This window comes from Aptenodytes patagonicus, chromosome 3 (assembly GCF_965638725.1).
Source record: "Aptenodytes patagonicus chromosome 3, bAptPat1.pri.cur, whole genome shotgun sequence".
Classification (NCBI taxonomy): Eukaryota; Metazoa; Chordata; class Aves; order Sphenisciformes; family Spheniscidae; genus Aptenodytes; species Aptenodytes patagonicus.
In genome coordinates this window covers 66807214-66828114 of record NC_134951.1, presented here as the reverse complement: position 1 = coordinate 66828114, position 20901 = coordinate 66807214, and the positions used below count along the sequence as shown (strand labels likewise).

General features: G+C 41.5%; 1 protein-coding gene across 1 annotated transcript in view; it reads left to right on the top strand.

Moving 5' to 3' along the window:
* Positions 1-664: 664 nt before the first annotated feature.
* The window catches only part of AHI1 (Abelson helper integration site 1), a 103242-nt gene continuing 83005 nt past the window's right edge, over positions 665-20901 (top strand). Inside the window, exons 1-8 of the mRNA XM_076333662.1 lie at positions 665-854; positions 5499-5570; positions 6442-6563; positions 7546-7569; positions 17154-17764; positions 18339-18496; positions 19535-19748; positions 20500-20692. Coding sequence (XP_076189777.1) covers positions 5561-5570; positions 6442-6563; positions 7546-7569; positions 17154-17764; positions 18339-18496; positions 19535-19748; positions 20500-20692 — 1332 coding nt within the window. The 5' untranslated portion in view covers positions 665-854; positions 5499-5560. The remainder of the gene's footprint in view (positions 855-5498; positions 5571-6441; positions 6564-7545; positions 7570-17153; positions 17765-18338; positions 18497-19534; positions 19749-20499; positions 20693-20901) is intronic.

Genomic DNA, 20901 nt, shown 5'->3' with positions numbered 1-20901 from the left:
TGTCTTGTAGAACACGTTGCCCTAGTCTAATAACGACGTCTTTGCAACGCGCACCGCTTTAAGATCAGGCGGCCTCTCCCGTTTCCCATGTGCAGTCACGTAGGGGCAGCGGGAAAAGGCGGGCGCAGCCTACCCCTGCCTGGCGCCAGCAAACCCCCTCTGCGGGGACGGTTACTCCGAGGAGCTCTTTCTTGGCTCCAGCCCCCCCGCAGCTCCACCAGACACCGCCGGCCCGCATCCTGTGGCGGGCCTGGCGGCGGGCAGCACTGCCGCGCCTCCGGGCCCCCCCTCACAAGCCTCCGGGAGCGGAGGGCGGCACCGCCGGGAAGCGGCGCCATCAGGCCGGCAGACGCGCGGCAGGAGCGCCCGCGCAAGCGGTCCGGGGCGCTCGCAGCCGGCTCCCCCTCTTTTACCGCCAGGTCCAGCCCCGCTCCCGCCGCCTCAGGGCGCCAAGGCCGAAAAGGGCCGCCGCCCGCCACCGTTAGCGGAGAAAACGGGCCTGAGGCCTGAGGCGAGCCAGGGCCGCGCATGCGCACAAGGACGGCCTACGCCTGCCGCGCCCGCACGCCTTCCTCCTCCCCACGAGACTGCCCCTACTGCGCAGGCGCTCTCCCTCAGGCCGCACCGCCTCATCACGCATGCGCATCGCTGCCGTCGCGACTTTCCGGCGCGAAAATACACGACGGTGCGCTGCCTAAACCGTCCCGGCGTGAAGCGCAGGTCTTGCGGGTTCTTCGTTCCTGCCCCTCCTCACCCCGCTCTCCTGCGCGCATGCGCCACGTGCGCTGTTTCCTTGGCAGCTGCGATTGTTTTCGGCAAAACCACCTGCGCGGAGCTGCGGAGGGGAGCGCGGGGTGAGGGAGAGACCACTGGCGGGGGGAGGCAGGGCAGCCGCAGCCGCCGGCGGGCCGCGGAAGCGGACGGGGCCGACGTGAGTGCTGTCCCCGCGCTGCGGAGGCGGGGGCGGGGGCGCGGGCGCGGCGCCGCACCAGGCAGGGCCCGCGCCGCGGGCGGGCAGGCCGCGTGCCGCCGGGGTCCCGCCGGGCGCTGCCGCCGCTCGTTCTAGTGCGCGGCTCCAGAGGCGGGTAGGCTGGGGCACGCTTCCCCGCCGCCGTTCCCTCTCCCGGCTCCCCTTCCCGCGTGCCGGCACTCCTCTCTCCCGCCGCCGGCCCCTTCCGCCGCCCGGGGCGGGGGGCTCGGCCGGGGGCTTGGTAGCCGTTAAGGAGCGCTCTGTGGCGCGACCGTTGGCGCGCGCGGCAGCGGCGGCGGCGCGCGCGGGCGGTGTGAGGCGCCCGGGGACCGGCCGGTGGCGGGGCCGGGGGGCGGCTGGCGGCCAGCCCTGCCCAGGCCCGGGCGGCGCGGGGGGTGCGCGGGGAGTAGCGGGAGTTGGGCCCCGCAGGCTCTCGGTACAAGCTTTGTAGTTTACTCAGGTGAGATTGCATGGTCAGTTTATGCCCCACGGCACGTGAAGATACAGTGCTTCTCCGTGCCTGACGTGTTAAGCCCCAGAGCCGTGATGCCTCCCTCGCGTGAGGAGTGTGCATCTTGCGCATTAAATGCAATTAATCCCATCGGTTAGTCCCGTTACGGCGTGTGCTGGGAACGCTCCGTTGTATCTTTGTTGCTTACCGTTATTCCTCTACGCAAAGCAAAATGTCACTTTGGAAATTAAAATACTTAGCGTGGTCTCTTGACGAGAATCCATTTTCATAATTATGATCTAAGATAGGCAGAGAGTTAAAATGTAGTAAACAATAAAAGTCAGCTGTATTTCCTTATACAGAACTGAAGTCCATAGTTTTGCCATCAGGGCAGACGGAGACTGTTTTCAACCTTCTCCTGACCAACAAAAGGTGCCAAATCTTCTGGAAAAAAACTGGCAGTTACTCTGAAGCTAAAGCTTTCTGATACGTTACTATCAGAAAACTCAGATGGGTGGCACCAGCTTTTTTAAAATCCTTTTAAATTAGTGTGAACACAAGGTTTTTACAGGCACATCTAAACTGGTAAACTTGCACTTTTCGTGGTGTTTATTTGATATGCAGCTGTATAGGTATTTACCTGGTAATAATAAAGCTGTCAGTTTTCTGGACTTAAATACTGAATTTTCATAAATAAAACCAGATTGTTTTTTGATGTCACATTTATCATTAGTGAAGAGGAACAGATTCAACTCGGTGTTATTTTGCTGCGTAATCCTGAGTTAAAGCTTTTTCAGGTCTCGAAGTAGTGATACCTACAGATAGCTGAATTAGAAACCTCCTAGTAAACCCCAAGATTTCCCACTATGATGACTGATCTCATCTAAACGATGAGAAGTCAACAAGGCCTGATATTCTACTTGCTTTCAGCCACTAAAGATTACATTCACTTTTTGCAATAAAAGAAAAATGAGGGGTTTAATTTGTGAAAATCCTGAAGTGTGCAATTATATTTTCTCAACTCAGTTTCCTTAATGGTCCTAATTAGGTAGGAAATTTGTCACTTTTCATTGTGTAGTACAGATTCTGTATGTTGTGCTCCATTATAGTATAGGTTTGAGTTTTGGGGTTTTTTGGGGGGTTGTTTTTTTTTTTTTAGTGATCAGTAAAAGTGTTTTTCATAAATAGTGGGCTTTGTGGCATGTTTTGCATAGAGAATTCCTGTATTATGCATGCAGAATATAGCAACTCGGGGTATTTTAAAATATTGTGAAAAGAGCAACAATTTAATGTAGAATCACATCTATAAATACAGATGGAATATTAGAGGAGAGCAAATCAGATGATTTTCAAGAAGGTATATAGTAATTCTTGGAAGTTTGGGCTTCATGATTTTGTTTTCTTGGTTATTCCTGACGACTGGAATATGCCACTGTTCCAAGTATGTATTTTTGTCATTCCTGGATTGCCTTATATTAACTAACATGGAAGAGATCAAATCTGATCAGGCAAAAATGCGTTTTACAAGATTGATCTTAACGATAACTTAGTTTATTCAGATTGGGGCACTGTGGTTGCTGAACTTTGATGTAAGATTAAATCTCTCCTATTTTAAACTGAGATTATACTGAGTAAACAGCCTTGTTCTTACCCTTGTTGATTAATGATCTATATTTACACAAGTCTAATAGTTGCTTTAATGCACCATGTCAAAGGTCATGTAACTCTAAATTGGAAATGTGTATAAAATAACAGCACTATCATTAGAGGACTTTATTGCCGCAAGAGGATAGACTTTTACTGAATAAATAGAGGTAAATATAAAATGATGCACTCACTGGTGAATTTGGCAAATCTATGCGTTTTACAGAGAGTGCTGGTAGACATGAGGTGAACCTAGCCTTTGGAAAGGTGTTTGTTCCATTATAAGCAAAAGTGTCTGCAAAATTAATTTACCTGTAGTTTTTTTGTGGTGTGATTTATTTAACCTTTGACCATAAAATTATTTCCATACTTGGAACAGATATGCACTTTACTTATTTTGCTGTTGTGTTCTATATTGTCTCTCATTTTTTGTTTTAAGTTTAAGAGCACTTCAGCATTTCATTTGTTGTTTGTAGTTAGTTTTTCTGAGGGGTGGTTGAAATCACTCGACTAATCATAAGAGACTTTTCCATGTTCCTGCAGTCCTCAATGAATGATTAAAGTGATAGAATCTGCGGTATTTTATAACTATATTTAGTTTTCTACTCTTTCAAATTATAAGTATTTTCTAGCTGATTGTGAACTGACTACTTGAAAAGCAGCACTTAATAACTGTAGTACTTTTAAAACGGCCTTTTGGTATAACTAAGTATAAATGGCAAAAGCAGATTTATTTTTCAGTAATATTTTCTGTTTTCATTTCTTGTAAGAAGTGTTATTTTTAACTGTTACTGTCTTAGTTGCGACAGTAAAGCTTTGCTTTACAAGTCAAAACATATTTCAGTTAGTGAAAATATTGCTACCTTGTCAGTGACATGATGAAGCATATTACAGAACAAAACATTTTTTTTCTTCCTGTGAAGTCCCTTCTGGTCATCCTTGCTCGTGTCAAACATCCTTAGATTATTGGATACTTAGTATAAATGCTTTGCTTAATACATGAAAAAAACTAATGATACCTGGTAACTGACTAATCAGCCCTTCTATAATCCCAAACCAGCCCTAACACCTTGCCTTGTTTTTCTTAATTTGGTTTGGTTTGGCTAGCCAGCAGACCAAACTACTCTAAGTAACACATGTGAAGTGACCTCTGAAAGTATGTAGCCTGTGGGGCACAGGGAAGAAGCAAGTGACACTGTGAAGGAGAGATGAGAGGGATCTGAGGGTATGGTAGTGCGGATACTTGGGGACCTAAGTGTAGCCTCAGCTCTTTCCTATACTGGTAAGATATGTGTGCCCAGGAGTGATTTTTAGCGTTGAGGCCAAGTGGTATATTTGGCCCACTTTAATACTATTAAACTCTCTTTGCTCCAAATCAGAGTGGCTGCAGGCAAACTGCCTGTTAATAATAATCCATACTAACTCCTAAACTGTACCCAGGAATTGCTTGGGTGAGTGTTAGGTGGTTGGGACCAAAATGGCGCTGAGGATAACGCAACCATGTAGCCTGGCAGTATTTAATGCTACGTCTTAATTTATTAGGATAGATGTAGTCCAGTGAATGTGAGCTAGTGGTGTCTAACAGAAGGTGTTACCTAGGGAAAACTTGGAGCTATTGCTCGATGGGCTATCGGGGAGAGAGGTACGATAGTTCATTGCATGGAAGGCTAAGGGGAACATAACACATTCGTAGAAAGCTAGGTTTCATTAGTTCTGTTGTTTACAAAACAGCTTTTTGTATTAAAGCTTTTTGTAAAACATTCTGAATTTTCTTGATGAAAAGATAAAGCTGTGTAATATTTTTATTTGCCTTCAAGCTTTGTTTGGATTGCATTTGTAGGCTTTTCTCCACAACCAGGAGGGCCTACCAATTTTTCTTTAGAGAAATGAGTTTCATGTAATTGCTTGTCTGCTTTATGTAAAATACAAATGCTTTATGTAAACATAAATATTTAGAGATTTGTAATAAAGTTAGATTTGCTGGCAGATGTTAATCTTTGCATTGAAAGCTATAAGCTGGCTGCAGTGTGACTTCCTTGATGATGCTGTCAGGATAGGAACCTGATTAGAAAGGCTTCAATATAAATGGCTTCATGAGTCATTATTATTTAAATAAACTGTAGGTTTTTTTAGAAGACTGGAGGACTACAGTGCTGAAGTATTTGGCTATTGCTCAGACATATATAGCTAATTAAACTGCTATAGTGTTGGTTTTTATTTACTCTCAAATAACAAGTATCAGATAGATGCTGAGAATCCTGAGCTGAGATTTGATGGCAGAGAACTTCTAATAATTTAGAGAAATAGTCTAGAAATAAATATTTCCCTGAAAGACCTGTACTCATCCTTGATATTAATTAGCATGCATTCAATTGTTAGCTTAAAGTCTATGGACCAGTTATGTTAATGAAAGTTGTTAATTACTTTAAATAGAATGGTGAATTCTGAGAAGGAAGCAGCTGGTATGTTGAGCCACTTCTAACTGAGGACTGAAAATGCCAGGAGGTAAGAATACTTTGTGTTTGATTTCCGATACATATTTTATAGTCAGAACTAGATGCAAATGATAGGAGTTACTTCTGTCTATAAATTTTTAATGCTGCCTTGGCTCCATTTTGAGTCCATGTTTTTAGCTGAATTTCAAAGTGTTTTTTTTTTATTTTAAATTTGGGGGCTTTTGTAAAAATTGTAATTACAATGGTGAATATGCTGTAGCTGAGGATTCAACAGCCTTTTTCAGTGGTGTGCCAGATTGCATTTTTAGTTCTTTAGCTACAAACTAAGCATTGCCGCAGGGGGGCTAGAACACCTACTGCTTCAAGGGTTGAAATGGTGCTGATAGCAGTATCATGATTCACAGAAAGGCAGGGGCTCTCAGCTCCAGCTGATTTTGGATCCATGCATGTTCCTGCCTCTTACACATCTGTCTCAGGGTGGTGCTCCTCTGGGTTCCAGACTCAGTAAGAACCCAGAGCTGCTGCTTCTCCTGGAGACAGTGTGTCACCTTCGTTATCAGTGTGCTACTGTTCATAAACAGCGAGGGCAATAATCTGTCCTCTGCTTTGGCTAGCCCAAGTTTTGTGCTGATCCTGATGTGTGTGCTCTTGAAAATGTGCTTTCTTCAGGAAACAGAGTAGACAGTGCCGACTTCAGCAACAAGTAATAGCCTGGTGTGTTTGTACAATGTTGCTGAGTTATCCTTGTGTGGTTTACGTTGTCAGTGGAAATTCTTAACTGAATACTAAGCGAATTTCTTGGTAAACTTTCCCTGATAAAATAATTCTTGTCCTTTGCAATTTTAAAGCATGATTACATACTTTTTTTAGCAATAGTGATTATTGAGCTAGTGAATCATACTCTAGATTTCTTTTTGCAGTTGAAAGTGAGGCAAAGGCAAAAACCAAAGTCCGCTTTGAGGAAATCTTCAGACGTCATGTTGTCCTAACAGACACAAAGAAATCAAAGAAAAAGAAGTTTCATTCTCAAGAGGATATTGTGGTGAGTTTGAACACATGCAAGCTTTGTTTGGTTGCCTTCCTTAATGGAAAAAAGATCAGGAAAATGTATTGTAGAAAGGAGATGTAAGCATTTAAAAAAAAATAAAGTATAAATTATATTTCTGCACATATCCTTTGTTTTTGATGTGGCTTTTATTTGTTGTTTGTGTAACAGCAATGCATCCTTGTAATTTGGAGGTATGCCAAATTGTATAGAACATAATACTGGTAAAAAGAAATTGGCGCATACAGGCATGGACTTACTTAAAGTCTGCCAGTACTTTTTTTCCTATTCACATTTTTCAGAAAAGCTTTAAGATTTTCAAATTCAGTATTGACTTTAGTGGGAATTTGAGTGATGGGCTAGTAGAATTATGGCTGCAAGAGTAGTTAATTTTGAGAGTACGACATCTGTGTAATACAGATACATCTGTGAATTGAGAACTGATGAGAATTTATAATAATATTAGAGATAATCATTAACTTTATTCCATTTCCTAAAAATTACTGGTATAAAGGTTTACAAACAATATTAAACAATATTTGAAACTTTTTTTTTTCAATTTGATCTCAGTAACTGGCATATTTCTGCATGTGCTGAGCTTTGTGTCTGAGCGGTCCCGTGTTTACATGCCTACTTAGGCAGTACACACATATAAAGATTTGTTTTAGAGATTTTGGCCTTAGCTTGTGACTTGCAAAGTAGGAATGATTCTATCACCCTGACCTTATGGTTAGATGACATTTTTGTTTGTGGCATATCTTTCATTAAAAGAGCCTCAGAGATTCCTCTGAGTTATGGTTCATATTGTAGCTTTTTTTCTGAACAGAAAAATAGATCTTTAATATGAGTCCTATATATATCGATTATTGACTTACAGTGTTTGGAATTTCAAAAGAAAGCAATTTGCTTGAAAAACAAATGTTCTGGTTTTTTATTTTCCTCCTGTTAGGTTTTATATTTTCAGTCTTTTTTCTTACAGTTGCATCCATACCAGATGCTGGAAGTGAGTGTTCATTCTTTAATACTAATTTAAGACAAAGGAGTGGTATTTTATATAATATCAGAATGTTTCGTGTATTTATTATATATAAGTATGTTTGGAATAGTTATATTAAACTTAGTATTGTTATGCTGAAACATAATTTTGTCTTTAGATTGACAATTTGAAGTTGATATTTGTGTGGATTTTTTTTATTTTGCATTCCTTGAAGTATATGATATTTAGTCAATAGTCTATACAAAGAATCAACATGATGTCTAAAATATAGCACAGAAGAGTTAGAGGGTGGTTTTTTTCCTTTTTTTGCTGGTGTATGTGTAAATACAAGACTAAATTCTTCCTTGGTTAGGTTTACTTTTCTGATGAAACGTGAGTTTTTTAAATCTGTACTTTATAAGTATGATGTAAGTATTTTTGAGCACATAATTGTATGTTCATATGCAACTACATATTACTCATAAATATTTTAAGCTTACTTTGGTTTTAAAATTGGTTTCCATTCCAGACGTCTCTGATGTAAAACACTAGTGTTTTGGAGTTACCTAGAAACACTTAAAATCACAGTGAACTGAATCAAAAGTTAATGGTATACACACAAATTAAGAAGCATTTTCAGGACCAGTGTGGAAGCCTAACTTTATGGTTTTGTTGAAGCCACAGATTTTTACCAATCAAAGCACTAAAAAACTAAGAACTTGAGGAGAATATGTATTGAAACCTAATACTGACCATTTTGAATATTTCCTTAAAGTGTGGCAAAGTTGCAAGAGCTCAGGTTGGTATTTGCCATGCTGGTTGCGTTCAAGTAGAGATTTCTGTAAAAGCTTCAGCAAATAACCAGTCACTTCTTTGTAAAAAGTAAATGTATGTAGGAGGAGAAGAGGAGGTAGATGGAGGAGGTTGGCTGGTTTTGTTCCAGTTTTTTTCACTTTATATAATTTAACTGTATAGATTTTCACATGTCTTGAAATAATGTGAAATTTATCAGTGATAGTTGTCTTTGTGTCACGCACTTGCCATAAATGGTCTCCCAGGTTTGATCAGAAACAGGTCATGGCTGAGAGCATGTTTCCACTGGAAATGTTCCAGTCTGCTTCTTTCTTTTGTCTTTACTGAACCTAGCCTTTCTTAGATTACTAAAACCTTTTCCATGATAGTCCACTGTTTCTTTGAAACCTGAGTTCTGGAGGTGCAGGAGGTTGCTGTGATTTTAAATGACAGAAGTGAGGGTAAGGAGATTGCCTGCCCGCTTGCCTGCTCCGCTCTGTGTGCCCATTGCCTGGAGAGCCTGCCTGGAGAGAAGGGAAGCAGCCTGACTGGAAGAGCAAAGGCTGATGTCAGTAGGGCAGGATGAGTTTGAAGTCACAACTGATAGGAATGAAGGGCTTGTAATGGAGATGGACATAGACATCAGCTGTGGCCAGTGAAAGGTCTGCTTTGTTGTTCAATAGCCAGACGTGCAGTGGGTATGAGGCCTGAAGGCATGGCTGAAAAAACAAGCAATTGGGACACAGTCAGAAAGTGAATTTGCTGGTATCCCTTCCAGGGCTAACAGTCACCATATTTATTTTTTACCAGTTGTGCTTCCTATTACAAGTTGTTAGAATGAGGCAAGCCTCAGACCACACGATGCCCAGACTATTTTGCCCAGATAGATTAATCTGTCTAAAGTCAGCGTGAAAATGATTAAGTGTATTTGGCTCAATCTAAATTTCATGGTAGAAGAGAAGATGTTTAACTCAGAAAATGTCAGTGAAGTTTTCTACCAGGTGAAAAGCAAGATCCCTTTATGGAGGTGAGAATTTCTTCCCTAGACTGTAGTCTGACCAGCTTACAATATTGGGATGGGCACGCATTGATAACTAAGGTTTTGTATTCAAGGCAGGACTGCAACAGACTTACCCATTTGAAGCTTTTTACTTCCTACCTCACTGAGTCCGCTCCTTCCTTTTCTTCGTAAGTCCCTGAATGACAGGTTGGAGTCTGGAGTTTCATGAGGGTACAGGTAATAGGAATCTATGTCCAGGCTTGAAAATTCTTGTATTCTTTTGGGTAAGATGGATGTTTTACAGGTTTCTTAGAATCATAGAATCATAGAATCATTGAGATTGGAAAAGACCTCTAAGATCATCGAGTCCAACCATTGACCCAACACCACCACCCACTAAACCATGTCCCTAAGCGCCTCATCTACGCGTCTTTTAAATACCTCCAGGGATGGGGACTCAACCACTTCCCTGGGCAGCCTGTTCCAATGTTCAACCACTCTTTCAGTAAAGAAATTTTTCCTTACATCCAATCTAAACCTCCCCTGGTGCAACTTGAGGCCATTTCCTCTCGTCCTATTGCTTGTTACTTCGGAGAAAAGACCGACACCCACCTCGCTACAACCTCCTTTCAGGTAGTTGTAGAGAGCAATGAGGTCTCCCCTCAGCCTCCTTTTCTCCAGGCTAAACAACCCCAGTTCCCTCAGCTGCTCCTCATAAGACTTGTTCTCCAGACCCCTCACCAGCCTCGTTGCCCTTCTCTGGACACACTCCAGCACCTCAACGTCCTTCTTGTAGTGAGGGGCCCAAAACTGAACACAGTATTCGAGGTGCGGCCTCACCAGGGCCGAGTACAGGGGCACGATCATTTCCCTACTCCTGCTGGCCACACTATTTCTGATACAGTCCAGGATGCCATTGGCCTTCTTGGCTGCCTGGGCACACTGCCGGCTCATGTTCAGCCGGCTGTTGACCAACACCCCCAGGCCCTTTTCCGCCAGGCAGCTTTCCAGCCACTCTTCCCCAAGCCTGTAGCGCTGCATGGGGTTGTTGTGGCCGAAGTGCAGGACCCGGCACTTGGCCTTGTTGAACCTCATACAGTTGGCCTGGGCCCATCGATCCAGCCTGTCCAGGTCCCTCTGCAGAGCCTTCCTACCCTCGAGCAGATCAACACTCCCACCCAACTTGGTGTCGTCTGCAAACTTACTGAGGGTGCACTCGATCCCCTCGTCCAGATCATCGATAAAGATATTAAACAAGACCAGCCCCAAAACTGAGCCCTGGGGAACACCGCTGGTGACCGGCCGCCAACTGGATTGAACTCCATTCACCACAACTCTCTGGGCCCGGCTGTCCAGCCAGTTTTTGACCCAGCGCAGAGTACACCTGTCTAAGCCGTGAGCCGCCAGCTTCTCTAGGAGAATGCTGTGGGAGACGGTGTCAAAGGCCTTACTGAAGTCCAGGTAGACCACATCCACAGCCTTTCCCTCATCCACTAGGCGGGTCACCTGGTCATAGAAGGAGATCAGGTTGGTCAAGCAGGATCTGCCTCTCATGAACCCATGCTGGCTAGGCCGGATCCCCTGGTTGTCCCGCTCATGCCTTGTGAGCGCCCTCAAGATGAACCGCTCCATCATCTTCCCCGGCACCGAGGTCAGGCTGAGAGGCCTGTAGTTCCCCTGATCCTCCTTCCGGCCCTTCTTGTGGATGGGCGCCACATTGGCAAGCCTCCAGTCGTCCGGGACCTCCCCCGTTAACCAGGACTGCTGATAAATGATGGAGAGCGGCTTGGCGAGGTCCTGCACCAGCTCCCTCAGCACTCTCGGGTGGATCCCATCCGGCCCCATAGACTTGTGAGCATCCAGGTGGCGTAGCAGGTCATTGACTGCTTCCTCTTGGATTATGGGGTGTTCATCCTGCTCGCCGTCCCCGTCTTCCAGCTCGGGGGGCCGAGTACCCTGAGGATAACTGGTCTGCCTGTTAAAGACTGAGGCAGAGAAGGCATTGAGTACCTCAGCCTTTTCCTCATCCTCGGTGACAATGTTCCCCCCGGCATCCAATAAGGGATGGAGATTCTCCTTGGCTCTCTTCTTGTCATTAATATATTTGTAAAAGCTTTTTTTGTTGTCTTTAACGACAGCGGCCAGATTGTGTTCCAGCTGGGCTCTTGCCTTTCTCATTTCTTCTCTGCACGACCTAACGAGATCCCTGTACTCTTCTTGAGTTGCCTGCCCCTTCTTCCACAAGCGGTAAACTCTCCTTTTTTTCCTGAGTCCCATCAAGAGCTCCCCATTCAGCCAGGCCGGTCGTCTTCCCCGCCCATTCTTCTTACGGCGTACAGGGACAGCCTGCTCCTGCGCCTTTAAGACTTCCTTCTTGAAGATCGTCCAGCCTTCCTGGACCCCTTTGCCCTTCAGGACTGTCTCCCAAGGGACTCTCTCAACCAGCGTTCTGAACAGGCCAAAGTCCGCCCTCCGGAAGTCCATGGTTGCGGTTTTGCTGCCCCCCCTCCTTACTTCACCAAGAATGGAGAATTCTACCATTTCATGGTCGCTAAGCCCAAGACGGCCTCCGACCACCACATCTCCCACCAGTCCTTCTCTGTTAGTAAACAGCAGGTCGAGCGAGGCACCTCCCCTGGTAGGCTCACTTACCAGCTGTGTCAGGAAGTTGTCTTCCACACACTCCAGGAACCTCCTAGACTGCTTCCTCTCTGCCATGTTGTATTTCCAGCAGATGTCCGGGAAGTTGAAGTCCCCCACGAGAACAAGGGCTAGCGATTGAGAGACTTCTGCCAGCTGCTTGTAGAACGCTTCATCTGCACCTTCATCCTGGTTGGGTGGTCTGTAACAGACTCCCAGCAGGATATCTGCCTCGTTGGCCTTCCCCCTCATCCTTACCCATAAACACTCAACCGTATCATCATCACAATCGTTGAGCTCTATACAATTGAAACACTCCCTAACATACAGAGCCACCCCACCGCCTCTCCTTCCTCGCCTGTCCCTTCTGAAGAGTCTATAGCCATCCATTGCAGCACTCCAATCATGAGAGTCACCCTACCATGTTTCTGTGATGGCGACTAAGTCGTATCTGTCCCGCTGCACAATGGCTTCCAGCTCCTCCTGTTTGCCGCCCATGCTGCGTGCATTGGTGTAGATGCACTTGAGCTGGGCTATCGATTTCACCCCCGGCATCGGCACGCCACCCCTAGGCTCATCTCTAGTGGGCCTGGTTTTATCCCCTTCCCCCTTCGAACCTAGTTTGAAGCCCTCTCAATGAGCCCTGCCAATTCATGAGCCATGATCCTTTTCCCCCTGTGAGACAGCTGGACTCCATCTGTCGCCAGCAGGCTCGGTGCCGTGTAAACCTCCCCGTGATCAAAAAAGCCAAAATTCCTCCGATGGCACCAGCCCCTGAGCCACGTGTTGATCAGGTGTGTTTTCCTGCTCCTTTCAGTATCCTTCCCTGCCACCGTAGGGATAGAGGAAAACGCTACCTGTGCTCCCGATCCTTCAACCAGTCGCCCCAGTGCCCTGAAGTCCCTTTTGATCACTGCAGGACTTCTCTCTGCAACCTCATCACTGCCAGCCTGTATAACCAGCAGCGGGTAGTAATCGGAAGACCGTACCAGACCAGGGAGCTTCCTAGTAATGTCTCTGACCCGGGCACCAGGGAGGCAGCAGACTTCCCTGTGGGACGGGTCCGGTCGGCATATCGGGCCCTCTGTTCCCCTCAGAAGGGAATCGCCTATGACAATTACCCTCCTTTTTTTCTTAGCAGCGGCAGTCATAATGCGTGGGGCTGACTGCCTCACCCTGGGTGAGCCCCTGGATGGACCTTCGTCTACATCCTTGTTTGCCTGGCCCTCAAGTTCCAGGGCCCCATATCTGTTGTGTAAAGGCAACCGGGAAGGTGAGGGACTAATTCAGTACTTTAGCTTCTGCCTTAGATGTAAAACACAACCTGTGGAGCTTTGAGGTTGTAGAATTTTCCCAGGGTCTGTTTCATAGCCCCTTTTTTTCCATAAGCTGACAGGCACCGAATAATTGTTGAGATTTCCACCGGTTTTTAGCCCTTTGTTTCTTATATTTAAAATAGGAGAACTGCTAATAGTTCACTATGTGCTTGACCTACACATTTTCTCAATGTTTTCTGTTAAAATTTGGTGAAGCTTCTCCAAGCCCATCCTATCTGTAAATTAAAGTTCTTCTAGCCTTGAGCGTCTACATTTTGTAGTCTTATATGAGCAATGGCAGTAAAAATGGTTCCCTAGTACATTAAAATTTTCTTAAACATCCCACCCAACTAGCTAGCATCACAAGTACATTCATTACCAATTCAGTTGTAAGTAAATGGTCTTTTACAATTCGTACATATCAGCCCTTCAGTGGGCTGGCAATGTCCATTCCTAATTTTTCAAGGTGTGCCTGTATTATGTGAGGAAGTTCAGGTGCCTCTTTAAATCTGGTACTCTGAGTTTCCAGATACCCTGCGCAAAATCACTTGATGTGTTTCCAGACTCCACTCACACATATTTGAGAAGCCTTTTTAAAAAGGAGTAAGATTATTAGGCGTTGTCCCTGCTGTCAGCACTGGAACATAAATGGCAAGTGACGTGTCCTGGGGTTGGCTCATTGTGGTGCAAGCCTTGTGTGTTAGCCCACCTGCCTGCATCTTGGCTGGCGCCCATCTCTCGCTCCTATCAAGCCAGTAGTGCAAGTAGGTCTGTTCTCAGGGAAGAGTGCTTCCTCTGCCCTGGTGTTGTAATGTGGCTGCGGAGCTGTTTTGAAAAAAAGCCTTCTCATTTGTTCCATGCTTTAAGCTGAGGAGGTCAGGTTCAGGTCAGCAACCCTCTGGAGTTTCTCCAGAGACAGGCCTATCCTCTGAGCTGCTTTTCCAGCCTAACTGCTTTTGCTAACTCAGTTCAAGTGTATTTATATATAGACGATTGCTCTTAGTTGATCTCTCTCAGTTCTGCATTTCAGGCAGAGAATCTATACCAGTATCTCTGCCTCTGCCTGAGACCTAATCTGATGGTTTTTATGAACCTCTTGGCTTTTACATTATCATTTTGTGACTCCCCCCCATCTTTCCTCTCTGTTTAATTACGTCATATAATTACAACATGTGGAAAAAGTGGCCTGAGTTAAGATCATACAGGCTATGTATCTGAGGAATTTGTGTTTGAACTGCTGAAGCAGCTTTGTGCTGCCTGCAGTATCTATTAATGTTCCTGGAATTTGCTGTAGTTTGAGATTGTGTTTTATTTCATTATGAGGATATTCTGTAATTTTTTTTTTTTCCTATGAGTAAATTTGCTATAATTAAGTGACTGTTTGCTGACTGTTCATGACACATATTTGTGGACATACGATTTTGTTTGTAGGCATAATAAATAACAAGTTCTAGTAAACATTTCAAGCAAGTTTTTACAACAGCTAGGTTTCTTTGAGGAAATGATTCTGGACTATCAGAGTTACTTTAGAAACTCTTGAACAGGTCAAAGACGAGGGCTTTTTGGTTAGGATTTCTCAAAGAATTCTACTACTTGGGCTTAATGGATTAATGTTCTATCAAAGGCAAAAATCAGCATGACCTTAGCTGTTGGTCACTGTTGGGTCTTAATTGCTAGTGTGTTTTAACTTTCATTCCTTATACTCTGCAGTTAAAGCTATTCGTAGAAATGCAGATAAGGAAGCAGACAATCTATTAGAAAGCATTATTTTGTTTTTTTAGTTTGTACAAAGCTTGTTGCTTTAATTTTTTTTCCCCCTTACCCTATTCTGTATTTCAAGTTATTTATATGAAACCTTCTACATCCTCTTAAATCATTGACTTATGAATAAAGAGGATGTTACTGGTCTGTTTAAGCAAGTAAAAGATGAGGGTACAAAGATAGGGTTTTTTCATGATTTGATACTGAGATAATTTAAACTATTTTTAGACATAGGATGCTAAAAATAAAGATACCTACTGAAAAGATATATGAATGGCTTTAGATTTTTCTGATGTATTAGATAAGCATACTTCATGAAATTCTAGACGCTTTCTTTTTTAACTCATACTTTATTAGGACAGTTGTTTAATATGTAGCATTAGTAAGTCTAGCTAGTGTATTTCTAAGCTTTGTCTCTAGTTTCAGACATCAGCTTTTATTTCTGTGTTAAACTTTGTTTTGGTGTATTTTTCTTGTCACACGGTTTTTATTTGACAATTTTCCTGTGCGAATAATAAACTTCCTTGATTTTTTTTCTCTTCTGTGTTTTTACTTATGTACTTCAAACTTTGCTTTCTTTTTCCTCCCTTCTCCATCTTCAGTACTTATACTTTCCTCGCTCTCCATATTCTCTCTTCAAATGTCAGATGTGAATAAAACAAGATAGTGATGAAGGTTTGCAGGCTCACATAATTGAGGGCATACAATATGGAGGCAGATGACTTGCACATTGAGTGTTCTTTCTAGTCATGGAATATTATTCTTGCAGGTGGGCATTTTTAAGTCAGGATCCATCCTCCAAAGCATGATTGCTGTTGCAACTTCATTCTCTGTTTTTTCTGCTTATAAGCTTGTACATTTTGGTGATCACTTATTACACATACTGTCCCTTTTTAAAAATGTTTGAGGCAAACGTGATTCTGTAACTAGGAGAAGTATCCCAGCTAGAAGAGGAAGATATCTGTGTTTATTGAGAGAGGAAGATGGTCTTGGCAAAGAAAAGATTGTATGCAGATACATATATGGTCTCCAACTTTTTTTTAATTTGCTTTCTTTGTGTTTTAAAGTCCTTTCTAATGTTTCATGTGGAGACTCCAGAGAGTTTTATGTAAGACAACAGGGTAAAGGAACCTCAGTGACTTCACAGAAGTTCCATCAAGGAACAGAGATCTGCATGTCGAGCTCCTTACAGAACTGGGCCTTAGTTACTTGCTGTGGTGTTTGGGGTGATCATGGAATCATAGAATAATTTGGGTTGGAAGGGACCCCTGAGGGTCCTTGCAGGACCTCATCTTGCCCTGCAATGAGCAGGGACATCTTCAACTAGATCAGGTTGCTCAGAGCCCCATCCAACCTGACCTTGAATGGTTCCAGGGATAGGGCATTATAACTTTTAGTAACCAGGAATAGAAACCTGAAGGAGGGAGGAAAGTTTACAATGTGTTTTCTAAAAACCACCAAAAATTGGCAGAAGGAGTGCACAGACAAATGCATTAGCTGAATTTTATCTTAGCTGTTTTTACTAGACTGGCCTTTAGATCAACTTTATCATTCTACTAAGAATAATGTGGGGGGGTTTTTTTCAACTTTATACTTTTAAAAAAAGTCTTAATGGAAATCTGTTTTTCCGTTTTAGCACTTTTTAATAGAATTTCATTGTCAAACCTTGGCAAGCAACTTTCAGTAAAAGACACTACAAACAACTGAGCCTGAACCCTGTTTCCAGCTTGCATTTTAAATAGATGAAAATACTTGATTTCGTGCTGCATGTAATCTTCAAGTCTTCCATAGTCTAAAGCATTGTCATCTGCTTATGGAGTAGACTTGTTGATTTCTTTTTTTACTGGATATACATAAAAGTCATTTAAAAACATAGTGAAACAAAATTGAGGATGATGTGCCCAAACACAAAATATTTTTTTTCAGTGTGAATTTTCTGTTGTCTTTCAATCTGTCACTTGTTAATTTTAAACAAGAAAATAACTAGATCTTTGATTTCATTTTACTTTGTGTAATGTGGCTAAAGAAATAACATAAAGTACTATGTTTATCCTTAGAACAATTCTTAGTACAAGTATGTTTTATGTTCTTTTCATTTACAGCTTGACACCTTTAGAAGTAGTATTGATCTAGCTAAGGAAAGTGTGAATGATGAAGCAATTATAAACAACACATATAATCCTGAAGAAGAGAGTCCCCGATTTACAAAAAATAAACTGAGAGAGAAAGCCTCAATTGCAGAGAAAATAAACAATGATATTGTTAGTGGAGAGGAGAACAAGCAACCAAAGTCTAACAAGAAGAAAAAGAAATCACTGTTACAAGAACAATTTAACGAGGAGGAAAATTTCTATGAAGCTAAATTGGAGACTTTTGAGAAAAAGTTTAATGATTTTCCAAAGAAGAAAACAAAAAGTAAATCACAAACAGATGTACCTCATCAAGAAGGTGATAGAAAGATTAAAAATTCCTTGACTGAAGTGAGAAATGTAACTGAATTAGAAGAGGAAGAAGAGCTAATTCAAGCCTATCAGCTGCATGTGGCTGAGGATGAGGCAAATGCAATTAAAAAGAAAATAAGAATGAAACTTAAAGAACAGATGTCTGAAGTTACCTCCAGTGTTCAAAGCCGTGAAGTTGTATTGAACAATGAAGTGGGCAAAAAGAAGAAAAAGAAGAAAGAAATAGCAGTTTTAAGTGAAGCTGAAACAAGGTACCATGATAAACTGTATACTGTGTGTCTGTGAATCTTAAGTGAAATTTTTCATTTTGTTTTAAGATAGGCAGAAGCTTTCTGATAAACTGTACATATTTTCTAAGTGATGAACTGGATGATTCTGTTATGAAAAAATATTACCAAATACTTTTTCAAAATGCTGTCAAGATTAATATTTAACTCACAGATTCTGTTTAACTTTTAAAAAAATATCCTCCATTACTATCTCATGTTTACTTTCTGTGGAACTCACTCTTAACTAACTTAAGGTTATTTTGTGCATGGTTTTTTAGTGATGAGTGATGGCCCTGATCCAGCAGAAGAGCATTAGCATAGGTCTATTCACATGAATGGTTCTGCAGTTATCTGGAAATTAGGGGCAAATGAAGGGGGGAGAGAAATGAAAAGGCAAGACACTAATGTTGGGTCTGTGTGTTGCATTTTCAAGATACCCAGATGGTGAGTTGCAGAACTAAAGAGGAAATGTCAAGTGGATTAATAATGGTAATAAGCATTTGTATCCATATATGTAGTAGAACGCAATTGCTGACAGGAATCTGTTACATTGCAGTGCAATGTCCCTTTCTGAGCTACAGCATCATCCAGCAGAAGATGGCAATGAAAATCTGTTATTAGAAAGACTATTTACATCAGAAGGACAGAAACTGGAGGAAAGCACGGAAAAACAGAAACCTAAAGCAAAGAGGGTTAAAAAGAAAACCAGAAAAGGTCTGCCAACAAAATGCTAGAATGGTGTGCTGCTTTGCTGCTTTATCCAAGTCTTTTGTTTGTTTGTTTGTTTGTTTTTTGCGCTGCTACAAAAACATTTGTCCATAGTAGTAATACAGAAGTGATTGAGCTGTTGAAGTTACTTAATTGTATTTTTGTTCTTCCAATTCTGAGGCTAATTGTAAGGAAGTTAATTTGATGTATCAATCTAAAATCTTGAGAATTCATTTACTGTAAATAGTTTTGAAATTGATAAATAGTTTAAAAGTGGGGTTTTTTAGCATAATACAATAATACTATATATACCACCTTTACAGTGTATTACTTAGGTGCATATTCCAATTGTCTTTTTATTATTTTATCATTTTTATTTACTTTATGCTATGAATGGTGTAGCACCAGTGTTTTAACCTGATGCTCAATTCAAACATAAGGAATACTTTTTCATGCAACGCATAGTCAAATTGGAGAATTCATTTCCTCAAACGTTGTGGAGGCCAAAATAAGAAATCGGTGTAAAAAAATGGAGATTACAGAAATTGATGAGAAGTAGGTCTTTTGGTATCTGTTAAGTATGGTGGTCTCACTGTAGCTTGTCAATGAGGGAGTTCTGAAAACAATGTTTGGTAAATTCAAGGAAAGTGTACATGGAGAAAGCATCAGTTTCTGCTTATCTTGGTTTTTATGTTTTCCTTAAATAAACAAACAAACAGAAAAACCCTACTATAGGCTGTAGTCCAGAGCAGGATTTTGAACTGTATGGATTTTAAGTCATTGTGGCACTGAAGAGCCTATGTCAATCAAGAGGAAGACCTCTGATTTTAAATAAAAACGTTTGTTAATAGGAATAGATTATATTAATTAATACATATTCATGTGTATACTCATACATGTTTAAAATGCTGGAAATGTGATCATTTTATTTTAACCTATTACATAAAGAACACATTAAATATAATAAATACAGAGTATTTTAACTCCTTTAAACAGTCACTAGTGGAACATAGTAACATTTATTTACTTTGTTCCTATTTCTAGAAGAAAACACAGAAGTTGCTGCAGAAAATGATGAGGAAGTGAAGAATTCGGAAATTTCAACTCAGTCTAAATTTGGTTTTGATGATGATCTTGTGTTGGGAGTTTATATCCATCGATCTGATCGACTTAAAACTGGTCTGCTGGTGTCTCATCCCATGGTTAAAATCCATGTTGTTGATCAGAGAAGCGGCTTATATGTCAAGAAGGATCATAGGTGACTTTTAATAAACTGTTTCTATTATCAATGATTACTCTAAATACATAGATTCTTCCCTAGAAAATTAAATACGAGAATTAAAATAATGCTGAATTTTAAGCTTGTGAGGTCATGCATTAGTTTTTACATCTATGATAACGCATATATATGCCTACAGTAAATTAGGGTGGTATTTTTCTTTTCTTTTTGGCACTTTTAAATGCTCTGCACTGCTGTATTGATCTCAAGGTCCCCATATTTACAGCACAGTTCATTCTGTATTCTTTCCAGAGAGAAAATTTCCTAAATCTCAAAAATACGTAGAAGCCAAGATTAGAATAAGTAAGCAAAACTCCTGTAGCATAGTGTCTGCCTTTTCTTTTTTTCTAAAAGAACTTTTAAAATCCTGAAATGAAATTTAGTTCTTCATATTTCTAATCACTTCAGTTACTTGTTTCCATTCTCATTATGCATAATTTTCCTGAAAACCAAATTTTTTAAGCAGTAGACTCTACCATGATCATTATGCATAAATTTGGTAACAGTAACTTGATTGTTAGGATTTTGAACTTCAGCCTGTAGCATTTCTATATGCATTGCAAATTGTCTTAAATAAATTTCAGGTGGTTTTAGAAATTTTTTTTCTAAAATCAAACAAATGGTGTCTTGGATGTTTCTTTGCTTTCAGTAATTGAAAATACTGTTTTGTTTGAGTTGGTTTTTTTTAAGGCACTGTAACAATTGTAACTGTTTGGAAATTTTCAAACAGCAAGAGGAAAGTTTCATCTTATTATGAACAAGAACAAATAGAGCACATTCTTCCTATTATGACACAACCATATGACTTCAGACAGTCTAAATCAACAGTTCCAGAGTGGGAGGAGCAAGTCATATTTAATGAGCGTTTTAGTTATTTTATTCAAAATACTGAAGAAAGCCCTCGGGTAATCCTGTTTTTTGAGGTAAGGTTAAATATTTTACATCAAATTTATGCATGTTATGATTTTCTGTTTGTTTCTTCAGCAGTATATATTTGAGTGATTCAGGTGTTTTATTTCAGTTATATTGGGTTAATAGCATAGCCTTAAGATGCAGAATTAAGTGGACATACCAAAAAGTGGTACTGGTGATTGCTAATACTAATAAACATTTTTTTAATAGCAAAAAACCC